The following is a 13258-nucleotide window of genomic DNA, read 5'->3' on the forward strand; positions in this document are numbered from 1 at the left end:
GAAATGCCTGAGATACTACTTTATCATTTAACAATCTTTAAGAAAATAATGGCTTTAAATGTTACATTTACAGAAATTAGAAGTAGTTATACATAATAGACCAAAAATAAATACTGCACTGTTGAAAGCCATTGAACTTCTAGAACTTTTACATCTAACATTCCTGAGAAAGTAAAGGAAAAAAAATATAGCACTAAAAAAGAATGTAGGATTACCTATCTTGTAATAATTTTGGAAATACTGTAACTGAATTTTGTTCACCTTATTAGGTAAATAAGCTAATAAAGGAGGAACTTCAAAATCAAGTGGAATTGTTGAATTCTTTTGAGAAAAAATACAGTGATCCTGGCCCAGTATATGATTGTGTAGTGTGGTATGATGGTGAGACCTGGAGGTAAATGACTAAACTTGTCTAAAATGTCTTGTTTTTTGCATAAAACAATAGCTTGCATCGAAGACTTATTACCTTTTATATCTGCCCTCTTTATAGAGGTTTTAAGTATTTTTCACTTTAAAATTATCCTGCTCTATCAGTTGAGTTTCTTGGTAAAATTCTGGTCCCAAATGAAGACGGGGTAGAATAAAGTCATATTGAAGACAGTGTGATATGATGTGAGCTTATGAGACTTTTCTTCTGAAGCAGAATAAAATTATTTTGATTAGCCGTTGGTGATATGAAAAAAAAAAGCCCTAAACAAAACAGGTGTGTGTGCACAGACTTCAGGATGTAACATGGCAAATTCCTTGGCTGATAATGCGCATCATACGAAACCGTAAAACTTCACGTATTTGTGTGCCGGCACTGAACATCTATCTTTAGTAATTTTTTTTTCCTTGAACGTGCATGAATTTTGACTCTTGCTTCTCAAATACAGATTTATTTGAATTTACTAGTGTAAATAAAACTTGCTAGTTTCTGAATCTTAAGTACAAACAACCTTTACTAGTGTAAATAAAACTTGCTAGTTTCTGAATCTTAAGTACAAACAACCAAGTCTTAAAGCAGCTGCTTAAATAACTATTTAAAGATACCATAAACACAGAACCAAACTTCTTGAAGTCGTTGTGCTGTGCTCAGCTGGAGAGTGTAGGTAACCAAAAATTTACAGTGGCTGGGACATGGCCTTTTTGTTTGTTTTTGCCAACAGAGCCTGCATAGATACAAGTGAGAGTGGTGACTTAACTAACTGTACAGTGCTGAGAACCTACAAAGAGGCTCAGGAATATGGATCTTTTGGAACATCTGAGATGTTGAATTATTCTGTGAATATATATGATGATGGAAACCTCCTTTCCATTGTGACAAGTGGAGGTAAATGAGAGTAAACTTAAGAACTTTTTGCTGCTAAATAGGTATCATGAGAAGCAGTAATTTGTGTTGGGTCCTGTTGCTGATACTTGGGATGGCTTGAGGCAGCTGTCATAGTACAGCATTTGTTATTATGGCTTTTAAGATCAATACTCGTATTTCCTGAACCAAATCTATAATGACTGCTCATTACCAAACTTGCTTGTATTTTTGTATGAAATACTGTCAACTTTATGTTCATAAGCATGTATACATAGAATATGCATACTTACTCTTTAAGATGTTCCTGCATCTTAAAGCCTAAACTTAAGAGAACCTTCTTTCAAAAAATGTTTGTTTTGTTTGTTAAATATAGATTGATTGATTTTTAGTTGTTCTCCTTTGTACTTGTATACTTTAAGGATCTTAAATATAATATCCTTAAACAAAATGGTTATTGATCTTAATTTAGGTTTATACAAACTTTTTTCATTATGTCAAGTGTCACTATAGCTGTAGTTCCAACCAATCTGTTTTAGAGTATTCTTTAAATAATCATGATTTGTTTTGGGAGCAAACGGAATGGTTGGGATGGTATGGATGCATTTGCTTTGAAAAATGCTCTTAATTACTCACGAAACTATCCCATCTTAGTAGAGCTACATAAGCAGTTTAGGTTTCTAAATAGATGGTAAGTTTTTTGAGATGTTCCTTTCTATGTTTCTGTGCAGTTCTGTTTTCTGTTCTTAATCCCTGCTACCCAAGTTGTCTCAGGTGTAATATTCATAACTTTGAGTAGGAAGTGTTGAACCTTCAAAGTAACTTCATTAATGGAATTAAGTTAATACCTTGTTCCTCTCTTCCTGCTGCCTCCTTTCTCTCCTTAAGAAGCTGTTTGTTTTGTTGAACCTCATACAATTGGCCTCAGCTTATTGATCCAGCCCATCCAGATTTCTTTGCAGAGCCTTCCTATCCTCTAGCCTATCAGCACTCCTGATCCTCTTGATCAAGAGCCTGTTGTTTTATGCACAGTGACTGAGGATGCTCTTAATCCCCTTGTCCAGATCATCAAAAAATACTAAACAGGGCTGGCTTCACTTCTGAGTCCTGGTGAACACTGTCCCCTTTTTGGTATCAGCAACACTGGTGACTGGCCACTCACTAGATTTATGTGCTTACATCTCAATAAGTGAAAATCAGTTGATCTGTAGCATACTGAATTCTTAAAAATACATACTTGTCATTTGCACAGGAGCACATGGAACACATGTGGCTAGTATTGCAGCTGGATACTTTCCAGAAGAACCGGAACGGAATGGTGTGGCTCCTGGAGCTCAGATTCTGGCAATCAAGATTGGTGATACAAGACTAAGTACAATGGAAACTGGGACTGGTCTAATAAGAGCTGTGGGTATTTCACTGAATAAATGATTAGTCTCAGCAGTGTGACTTAAGTATAGAATATTGTGAAACTTCATGCCCTACTTGTTTATAAATTTTGTTTTATGATTCTACACTATTTCCAAAAATACTACAAATTTCAAAAACCAAGCCACCCCAAAAAAACCCTCTAGCAAAAATAACACAGGCAGAACCCCTAAAACAACTAGAATGTATTTTAAAGGCTATTTCAGGACTAGTGTTTTATATTAAAACAACACTTCTGTTGCATAGAGCACTTAGAAACTCTCCAGGCTAACTGACTTGCAGTGTGTGACTAGCTTGATGCATGAGAGAAGTTAATTGCATGCTTGCTTAAAGTTCTTTGTGTTGTCAGTGTTTCTTCTATAGTTATTCAGATAACTATAGAAGACATATCAATCTAGAATACAGACTATTATCTACCCATGTTGCTGTATTTGTGTTAACTCTTTTTCTTAAGAGTGAGGAAAAATACAATTCCTTTTAATGGTGAAAGACCCAAGACCTTTTCCGTATAGTGAGTTGTTAAGGAAAAATGTTAAACAAGAAAAGGATCTGAAAATAGAAGGCTATACTTGTGGTCCATAGGATATTTTGATGTAGCAACATGAACAAGAATTTTTTTGCAACCTTTTGGAGTTCAACCAAACTGCACAGGACAGGAGAATTTTATGTTATTAGACAATACTGATGCTGTCTTCATTTTTTTCTTAGGGTAATGTCTTAATGTATAGCTGGGAACATGAATAAGAGTTTTCAGGGAATAGTTTTTTGGGGGGGGTTGTGTTTTTTGTTTTTTTTTTTTTTAATTTTCTTTATTCTTTGGGAAAATAGCACAGCTGGCTGCAGTAAATTATTTTCTAGATTTGAGAGATTTATCTGTCCTTTCTTAGATATGTAGAAAATCAATTTAAGCAAATGTTTTCTGTCATTCCTGAAATCACTTGCATTCTTCGAGTAGCACGTATTTTGACTTCCATTTTTACTTTATCAGATGATAGAAACAATAAAATACAAATGTGATCTTGTAAACTACAGCTATGGAGAAGCAACACACTGGCCAAATTCTGGGTGAGTAGTAATGTGGTTAAAGTATTTTAATTTCACAGAGGTGGAATTGTATTTCTTGAACTTTCTGTAAGTCAACTAGTGGCTAAGAGTGAATCATCCAGGCTCATATAGTTCATATGTTAGAAACTCAGCAGTATAAATTTTAAACTGGTTTTGAAAAAAATAAACCCATTTTAAAAGCTTTTCATTTATAATATGTACACAAATATATAATACACAGTTGTATAATACATATACAAATAATATTTTAGCATAATAAATAACTTTTATAGTTTTGACAGCACATGATGTGTGGGGTATTTTTTGAAGACCTATGACTGCATGGTTGTAACTCCTTTTTGAAACCAGAAGATATTTTTGTGGTCAGCTTCTATGCTGGAACCACCTCTGCTAAGTGTAGGAAGCAGACTGCATAATATTCCTTGTTTAGTGAATGGTCAGAGGTTGTACTAGAAATGGGAGCTTTGTCCTGTGGAACAAAGCAGTATTGTTGAGTAAATTATTAATTTCTTTCTCTTACTTCAGGAGAATTTGTGAAGTGATTAATGAAGCAGTGTGGAAACACAATGTAATCTATGTTTCAAGTGCTGGAAATAACGGTCCTTGCCTTTCTACGGTAGGATGTCCTGGTGGAACTACATCTAGTGTAATAGGTAAATAATTAATTTAAAAAAAAAATTTGACAGTATTCAGCTCCTGTCTTTCCAAATTTTGTACTTCTATTACATGTTTGCTTGCTGAATTAATTCTAAAAAATTGCCTGCTGGACTACAAGGTTAATTCTGAGAGAAGCAGTTACTCTGAGCTTAGGCGTACAAATTTAGATTATCTTCTTACAATTCAAGACCTTACTTATGTAGAAAAGAGGTGGGATGCAAATGATCTTGATTTAATGTAGCTTTGTATAAAATTTGCAAAAGAAATCTTTGGTCCAACTTACTTGAATATTTCAGGATTACTTTTGTAACTGTCTAAGCACACCACTTTGCTCCAACCAGTAGCTGCTGGTAAATGCAACTTAAGAAAATATGATTCTAAGTTGAATTCTAATTAGTCTTCTGGAAAGTATTGCATTGCATTTTGAAATGTCAGAACTACAGTTTTGGATGATCTGTTTTTATCTCATTATCTGATTTTAATTTTTAGTGAAACAGATGCTTTTAATTTGGATAGAAAATAATCCCATGTCAGGATCTAGACAAGTCCTTGTAGGGGAGGGATTTTTCCAGCTGCAGTGCTACTGCTGTTCAAGTCTATTGCTGTCATTAAAATTCTTTTTCTGATGGTCTAATATATTATTTTGATATTTTAGTGAAAGATTGAGTTATAAGATTTAGCAAAATGTGTAGAAGTCTTTAGTTTTAATTTTTATATAAATCCTTTATTGTCTCACTAGTACATTGCAGAAGATGCTTTCTAAGTCTCAGAATTCTTATGCAAGGAGACCATTATGTAAGGAGACTAGCATGAAACCTTGAAAACTGGAGAGCTGTTATTCCAGGGTAGCTAGCAGAATTAATGCTGATTACTTTCTAAAAGTTCATCTGCTATTAATTCACTACTGAGACTGGGGGTTGGAACTGGAACTAACAAACTCTTTTCAGGTCTGCTCTGGCTTTGCTCTTACAGTGCATCTACTCTTATCAATTCAACTTAGTTGTATCACTCTAGAGACGGGGTGATTATTCACTCTGCATGCCAAGTAGATTGCTGCTGTCCTCCATCTGGAGTGTACCAGATAGTTGTTTTTTTTTTGGGGGGGTAAAGCAAAATACAGCTGACAGGTTGGCTTAGTTCAATCAGACACAGACAGGGCCTTGCCAAATTTGTCAGCTTGGTATGGTAGTTTTGTACCACCGTGGTAGTGCTTGTGATGTAAACAAATATTTCGAATAGGTAGATGACATAGTTGCAGTGTACATCCTTGGCATTCTCTTCTACAAATGGCTCTTTATCAGGCTTTGATGTAGTACTTCACATACTCTGTGCCCTTGGAGCTGATAACCAGTAAAGACTGTCTCCTGGCTGTTTGAGATGTGTGGATGTGGCCATTTGCTCCAGGGGGTGTAGCTTGGAGCCACGTGAACGTGAACCAATTCTCATGGATTGCTCTGACATGCAGTTGTAGTTTGTGGCAGAGCAGTGCAAACAAAGGAAAGGGACACAGGAGAGAGAGAAGACTTGTACTAGTTACCTGTTGTGAAAGAAATGTAGAAGGTTATATTCCAGCTGAATAAAAGTGAAACTTGGAAGTTTGCATGGTATTTTACTATTATACAGTGTGCCCATCAGCATTGTTACTGCATAGCATGATGCTTTACACTTTGCTTGCAAAAATATCTGGATTTAATGAGATGGAAAATGTGTGTTTCCATTTTAAATGTCAAGCAAGGATCCTTCTCTTAAAGAATTTAAACCACAGAAGTATTTTACTTTAGTTTTTAATAAAAATTCATATTACATCTAAAACACTTGCATGTTTTTTACAGGTGTTGGTGCCTACGTGTCACCTGACATGATGGTTGCTGAATACTCTTTGAGAGAAAAACTGCCAGCAAATCAATACACTTGGTCATCCAGAGGGCCTAGGTAGGTTATATTCCAAGAACAAATTGATTGCTTTGCGGTTCAGATGATATAACTCAAACTCTAAAATTGGTCATTAATACCAAAATAAAAGTATTTCTTTGCTGTGGAAAGAGCATAACTAGCCTGCTCTTCTGGCAACACCTTTGTATGTTCAGCTGTAGAACTCCTGGGGGAGAAGGAATGACAGGAACAGCAGAGCCTGTATTATTCAGGAAAGTATTTAGTTGTGTATCTATTCAAAGATGATAAAAGTTACAGAAGGGTTGTTAGAAAATTTGTTTGATTCTTTTTTATTTTACTTTATTCTATAGCATTTATTTCATTAAGATAGTGTGGTGAAGTTAAATGTGCTATAAGTGAAGGTTAAAATAAATACTGTTACTGCAAAGGTGTTACTTCTGGCTTTAGTGCCATTGCTGTGATGGCATAACTTACTCAAGGGTTTTGCTTGAATTCAGATGAGGTGTGAGTAGGGAGAAAAAATTACTTTCTATCTTAGAATAAAGAAAATTTTCTGAAATATCTATAAAAGAAATTTTAAGGGCAATGTAAACTCCAGTTTTTATTTCATGTCTCAGAACCATCTGATTGTAAAGCAATAGACAAGCAAAGGAAAAAACGTAGCCTCTCTTCTTGAGTTCTTGCCTTTTAGACTTTGTTATTGTTCTCCAGCTGTTATGGTGTTTGTATATTTACAGGCAAGTATATTGTTTCAAGAATCTTACTATGAAGAGTTGACATGTTTTGTGTAGGGAAAAGAGAAATGTGCTCTCTGCCTTCAGCTGAGAAGGGGAGATCAATCTGTAATTAATTTTGATAGACTTATATACACACATGTATATATAGACCACTTCTTGTGTGCTTAGTTGCTGTGCCCTGTAAAATAGTCAGCTGAAAGGCCAAGTCTGGCCAAAGGATGATTCTCCTTGTTTTGGGTGCAATATGCAGATGACTATAGAGTTCCTGAAGTTTGTTAGAGCAGTCTTGATGTAGGTATCAGTTTGTCCCAGTAAGCAGTAGAGGTTTTCAGGGAGATGTGCAGTGCACTGCTTGTCCAGAAGTGTTGGGATGCAGAACCTTTTTATGGGTTTATATATGGCTATATAAAATACGTCCAAACACCACATGGCAGTATCATACTTGGAATATACTGATTTTAGACATATGAAACTATTAGTGTGGGGTATAAGTACCCTCAAATCACCTGCCTCTCCACAGAACTTAGTAGCTCAGGCACAGGGCTGTCCTTATTCAAGCAGTGCTATTTTTGTCTATCCAGGTCAAGAAGGATGGACGATATCTGGCTCATAGAGTTGAAAACTAGATGCTACTCTAACTGTGCCATAGGCACACAGTTGCTCTGTTCTTAAATATGCTTGTGAAAAAAAGGTGGTATTTAGGGATCAGGGCCAGCTGATCCTGACCTACCTCTTGACATTACTTTTTATGCATTCTCTCCTTGCCCTCTTGTCTCAGGCTTGTAATTCAAAATTTGACCTGGTAGTGAGCTGTCAACATGCAGAATTAGAAGTCTAGGTTTTGGATCTTTTCTGGACTTCCCCCCTTCCTTTTACAGTTTTTCTTTAGAAGTAGTAACCATTGAATAGGTTACGTGGAAAACTGATTTATTTATTGAAGTGTTTAATAGGTTAGTTTGTATGCATTTTGTAATTAAAACCCCAGAAAGTATTCTGCTGGCTAAACTGAAGCCTGGTGGAGAATATTGAAGTGAAAATTTAGAAACCTCTTGCTGTAAAACAGGCACAGCTGATGATTAATATGATACTTTCAATTATTTCTTGTTTGCATGCTTTTTTCTTGGATTTAATGGGTTAATGGATTTAGTGAAGAAAAATGTAGTGAATATTCTCTAAAGTGATTTTTTTGTTTAAATTGTACTAACAGCTTTATCTTAAAGTGGGGAAAAAAAAAAACTTGGTGTTTTAACCATTGCTTTTTAATGCTAGCACTGATGGAGCCCTTGGAGTAAGTATCAGTGCCCCAGGAGGTGCTATTGCTTCTGTTCCAAACTGGACGCTGCGAGGAACACAACTCATGAACGGGACATCCATGTCTTCTCCCAATGCATGTGGAGGCATTGCATTAGTATTGTCAGGTAAAGTGCTACAATGTTAAACATAGATGCATCGTTTAAAAGAGATTAGATACCTTTTCCTCTTAAAGTGCTGTTGCTTTCAAATTTTTGTTCTATCCAGTAACACCTTATTTTTAATTTCAGGACTCAAAGCTAATAATGTTCATTACACTGTTCATTCTGTCAGAAGAGCTTTAGAAAATACGGCAGTGAAAGCTGAAAACATAGAAGTATTTGCACAAGGACATGGCATTATTCAGGTACTTGCAAGCAAAAAAAGCTGGTATAATATAAATAACTGCTGGTGAAAAACTAACCCACAAAAAATAAAAAGGCAGCTTTTGAGGTGATATCACTCAGTTTTTTTCCATGTCACTTGAGTCTCAAATCTCACTGCGGGAGAGGAAGGGAATGTAGTGGGAGGGGAGGAGGAATGAGAAGGTTCTTCCAGTTTCAGCATGCAGTTACTGTAAAATAATTGTGATAACTGTTCACGTTCTTAGACTGATCAGAAAGATACATGGACAGAAAAGTGGGATATAGGTTTTTATCACTCACATGTGGATTTGGGCAACTAAATTCTGTCCTAATGTCCAAAAATATTTCGATGTGTTGTCAGAGAGAGCTGAATTTGTTCTGTTCAGAGAAAAGCTGGGACTGTTAGTTCTGGGCAATGAAAACAGAAACACTGGTTCACAAAGAAGTACAGCTGCAGTTGTACAGTGACTTGGCTGCAGGCCTGCACTAAACAGTCTGGGTGTTCATAGTTTCCTGTGGGCCTCAGAGTAGCTTAGAAATCTGATGTGATGCTCTGTATGATGAAGGCATACTGACTGACTGTCTCCCTGTGCATAAACTTATGTTCTTACAGAGCTGGGCCTGGTTTTTGCCTGTAGTCACTCTTGTCCTGGTCATATAGAAGTACTAAGATTTTTCTCTTGTGCTTCAAGATGCCAGATAGTAAATGCTTAGCCCAAACTCACATTCTGGAGATGCTAGAACCTAGTAGGTAATGTTTGTTATGCACGTGTAATGCTGAGTTTGATGCAGAAGCCAGCAGTGGTGGTAGCCACATCAAATAAAAAAGGAAATGCACCAATCATATTTGGTGTTTTAGTAGCCCATGATTAAATCCCATGTCAAAATATTATTAGAATTGATCTGGGAGACGGGATGTTGTATGTCCACTTGTCTCAAAGGAGAGTGCCCTAATCTTTGCTGGTGAAGGTTCCTTGCTGTCAACTAGAAGAGAATTTAAGATTTTTGTAGTCAGTAAATAGCGAGTGAGGTAGAAGGGTGTCTTTTTAAAACAAGGTGAATTTGTCATGTGAGTTGATTGTGGCAGCTCATGTACTTAGACCCATTTCATAACCTGATTCTTTACTCCATATCAATATATAAAACTTGTATGGTTACTTCATTGCTTGTCTCTTTTGTATTGCTCAACTTCTTATTATATAAAAGTTTTAAATGTTTTAACTAGTGTTGCACCACATATGAAAAAGTTGCCTAAATCAGAATAGTAGGTTTGGGCATTGAAGGCCTCTTCTTCAAAGTAATCTCTGAATAGGAATCTTACAATGGATTTATAGCAGAGGAGACTTGGACTTGTTTGGTTTTTTCAAGTTCTTGGCTTTCTGGGCCCTCTGTGGCCTTTGCAGACTGTGAAAATTGCCGCATTTTCCGTACTGAGTAACGTGCAGTTGCCTGTGAGGTACTTTGCTGTTTATTGCTGTGCTTGCTCAGCACTTCATATTGAAGAGAATATGCATAAATTGCTATTAAGTTGAAATTTGTTAATTTAGAACTTTTTCTTTCTAACAGGTTGATAAAGCCTATGACTACCTCATTCAGAATTCATCATTTACAAGTAACATCGGCTTCACAGTTACTGTCGGCAGCAACCGTGGAATCTACCTCAGAGATCCAGCCCAGATAGTGGCACCATCTGATCATGGGGTTGGCATAGAACCTGTCTTTCCTGAGAATACAGGTAGGAAGGAGCTTTTGTAGGTGGAGGTGCAAAGAGCTACAAATGTCAGCTTGAAACAAAAAGCTGTGATATTGAGGAGTGATAGGAATCTATACTGCAAAAGGAGTCAATGTAACCCTAAGTTCCATGGTAAAGGAACAGTGTGCAAATAAATTTTCTGTTCCAACCTCGGACTTCAATCTGCAGGCTTTCATGTTGTTTGGGGAGACTGTTGCTTCATGCTTCCTCTCACTGAAAAAAAGATCTCTCTTTATTCTGTAGAAATTTAAAGTCAAGTTGAGGGGCTGGGGAGAAACAGAGAAGAATAATCATAGCTCCCTGATTTTTCATGAAATTACAGAACTTCAGGGGTTTTGTTGTAGATAACTTTTGGCAAAGGTTGATGATTGTTCTAAATATGAAAACACCCAGAAATTACCTTCTCAGTTATTTGAAGACTATAAATTCTAGATTTGGACTTTATCTAAGTTTTTACAACTGGAGAAGAATCCTGTTTAATGAATTAGACTTCCATTCAGTATCTGATAATTAATAAAGCTATCTAAGGGCAGTATAGGAGTTTATATGGATTTTTTTATTAAAAGGGTAAAAATAACTTTTGCAGATCAAAATAAGGTATGACTTTTTTTTCAGCAAACCCTTTTGCCTTGCTTTAGTTATTAAAAATTGGAACTCACTGAGTTATGTTGTATTCAAAAAGTGAGCCATGTGAGAGCTTGTTACTGAGTTTATTCCTTTCCTAAAACCATTGGTCATCAAGTAGGTTGGCATGTGACAAAGGAATGAGTTTATTTAGGGGCAGAAAGTGTTTGAATTGGGGCAGGTTACTGACTCCAAATAACTTAATTGCTTGACAGCTTACATTGCAATTGGTGCATTTTCAATTTAACATATGACACAAAATAATTGTTCACTGGACTTCTGCAGGAAATAAGCAATCTGAAACCAATTAGGCATTTGCAATGGATGACTGGCACACAGTAGTTTTAGATGTTGTTTCCCTGGTTTTCCCTGGTACCTGTTTTCCCTTGTTATTTCTGTGCTGTGTCTGGTGTCTTCAAGAAGACTGAGTTTGAGAAACTGTGAATAAGCATTTAGGGAGGCTGATTGCTCAGTCTGGCTGTTGAAGCTCTCTCTGAGCTTTTATTGCTTCTCCTGTACTTATAATAGAGTGCTCTTTTCTTACTTTAATCTAGATGTGATTAAGGGTCTGAAAATTGAGATAAGCTTAATTAGGACTAAGAAACAGGAAAAAAAATTCGAAGTGTCAAAAATCTTTTGAGCAGGAGGAAGCTGCTAATAACTAAAATGTTTCAACTGCTCTGGATGATTTTCTGGAAGCTGAGCTTTAATGCATAGCATTTTTGGCATAGAAGCTAATTTACAGAATATGCCAGACTGACTGTTTGCAAAGTCTGACTAGATTTTCATAGTAATTTTAATAGACTTTACCTCTTGCTTAGTATGCTTTAAAATGTAATTTGGTGATTAGCATAGCATTCAGAATCAGTGTGATTGCTTTGTTGTATTTCTCTACACTAGGCAACACTTGATCTATAGAAGGAAGTTTATACCTGCTTCCAGACTATGTTGTGGGTAACTGAAGCACTGCTTACCTGCCTACCTTTGACTTTGTCAGGCTTGACTGTTCCAGGGGAGAGAAATTTCAAAGCTGGTTTTATTCTACCACCTTTATTTTACTGCCTACTGCTGCTATTCTGTTTTTGTCAAGTTAAAAGAAGTAGTATAGAGCACTCCCTTTGTGAAGAATCTGAGATCCAGGGGCCCTAAGGAGTTGATTCCTATTATATTTTACCAATATGTGTATTTAAATGTCAAATACTGTTACAGTGGACTATGTGCACATATTTGTGTTACTGAATTGTTTTTATAATTTGTTTCCTGACAGAAAACACTGAAAGAATATCTCTCCAGCTTCATTTAGCTTTAACTTCAAATGCACCATGGGTCCAGTGTCCTAGTCATTTAGAACTCATGAACCAGTGTCGACACATAAATATTCGTGTGGATCCACGTGGCCTAAGAGAAGGAGTACATTATACTGAGGTATGGAAATACTGGTGTTCTGAGCAAGATTTTGTGCCCTCATGGGGTCTCTATCAACTTTTTATTTCTTTAAAAATTATTTCTATAAAATCTGTGAGCTTTACAGACCAGAAAATAGTGTCACACTGTATTTCACTACACAGATTTGAAGCCAGGGTTTGGCAGTAGTTGTACTATACAATGTTGTATAGCACATGCCTGTAGAACTTTGAGTCTGTGTTTGAAAAATAAAATCATTTAGAAAACATTAGCCAAATAAATAACTATTCTTTAATCTTATTTCCTTTGGTGAAATTAATCAAAATGGGAAAAATATTTTTTTCCTCAGTGGTTGTTAGTGTTTAACTATTTCTAAGGTGACAGTGGTCAAATGACCTTTTCTCCTCAGTTACAACTACAGTGATTCAAAATACTCTGCAACTAATTTAAGTTGAATGTTGTTTTCTATAGTTTGATTCTGATAAAAATTTTGAGTTGAATTTTATTTATTATAGGTGTGTGGATACGATACAGCAATGCCTAATGCAGGCCCTCTGTTCAGAGTTCCAATAACTGTTGTTATACCAACAAAGTGAGTAAATCCAGAACTCTGAGAGTTCCTGAGCTTTCTACAAACACCTGAAAAGATCCTTACAGCAGACTTATAAGGCTATGATTTTTTTTTATAGTTTTGGTCATGACTGCAGTGTTTCCTGGTGGGCTTAGCCACAGTAGCAGCAGTTTCCTGGTCCAT

General features: G+C 36.1%; 1 protein-coding gene across 1 annotated transcript in view; it reads left to right on the forward strand.

Annotated features, from left to right (window-relative positions):
* Positions 1 to 13258, forward strand: part of TPP2 (tripeptidyl peptidase 2) — a 50097-nt gene that overhangs the window by 8850 nt on the left and 27989 nt on the right. Inside the window, exons 5-15 of the mRNA XM_062514948.1 lie at positions 270 to 394; positions 1149 to 1312; positions 2541 to 2695; positions 3705 to 3781; positions 4307 to 4434; positions 6271 to 6370; positions 8338 to 8486; positions 8610 to 8725; positions 10290 to 10458; positions 12368 to 12525; positions 13020 to 13096. Of these exons, the coding sequence (XP_062370932.1) occupies positions 270 to 394; positions 1149 to 1312; positions 2541 to 2695; positions 3705 to 3781; positions 4307 to 4434; positions 6271 to 6370; positions 8338 to 8486; positions 8610 to 8725; positions 10290 to 10458; positions 12368 to 12525; positions 13020 to 13096 (1418 nt within the window). The remainder of the gene's footprint in view (positions 1 to 269; positions 395 to 1148; positions 1313 to 2540; positions 2696 to 3704; positions 3782 to 4306; positions 4435 to 6270; positions 6371 to 8337; positions 8487 to 8609; positions 8726 to 10289; positions 10459 to 12367; positions 12526 to 13019; positions 13097 to 13258) is intronic.

Source organism: Cinclus cinclus, chromosome 2 (genome assembly GCF_963662255.1).
Source record: "Cinclus cinclus chromosome 2, bCinCin1.1, whole genome shotgun sequence".
Classification (NCBI taxonomy): Eukaryota; Metazoa; Chordata; class Aves; order Passeriformes; family Cinclidae; genus Cinclus; species Cinclus cinclus.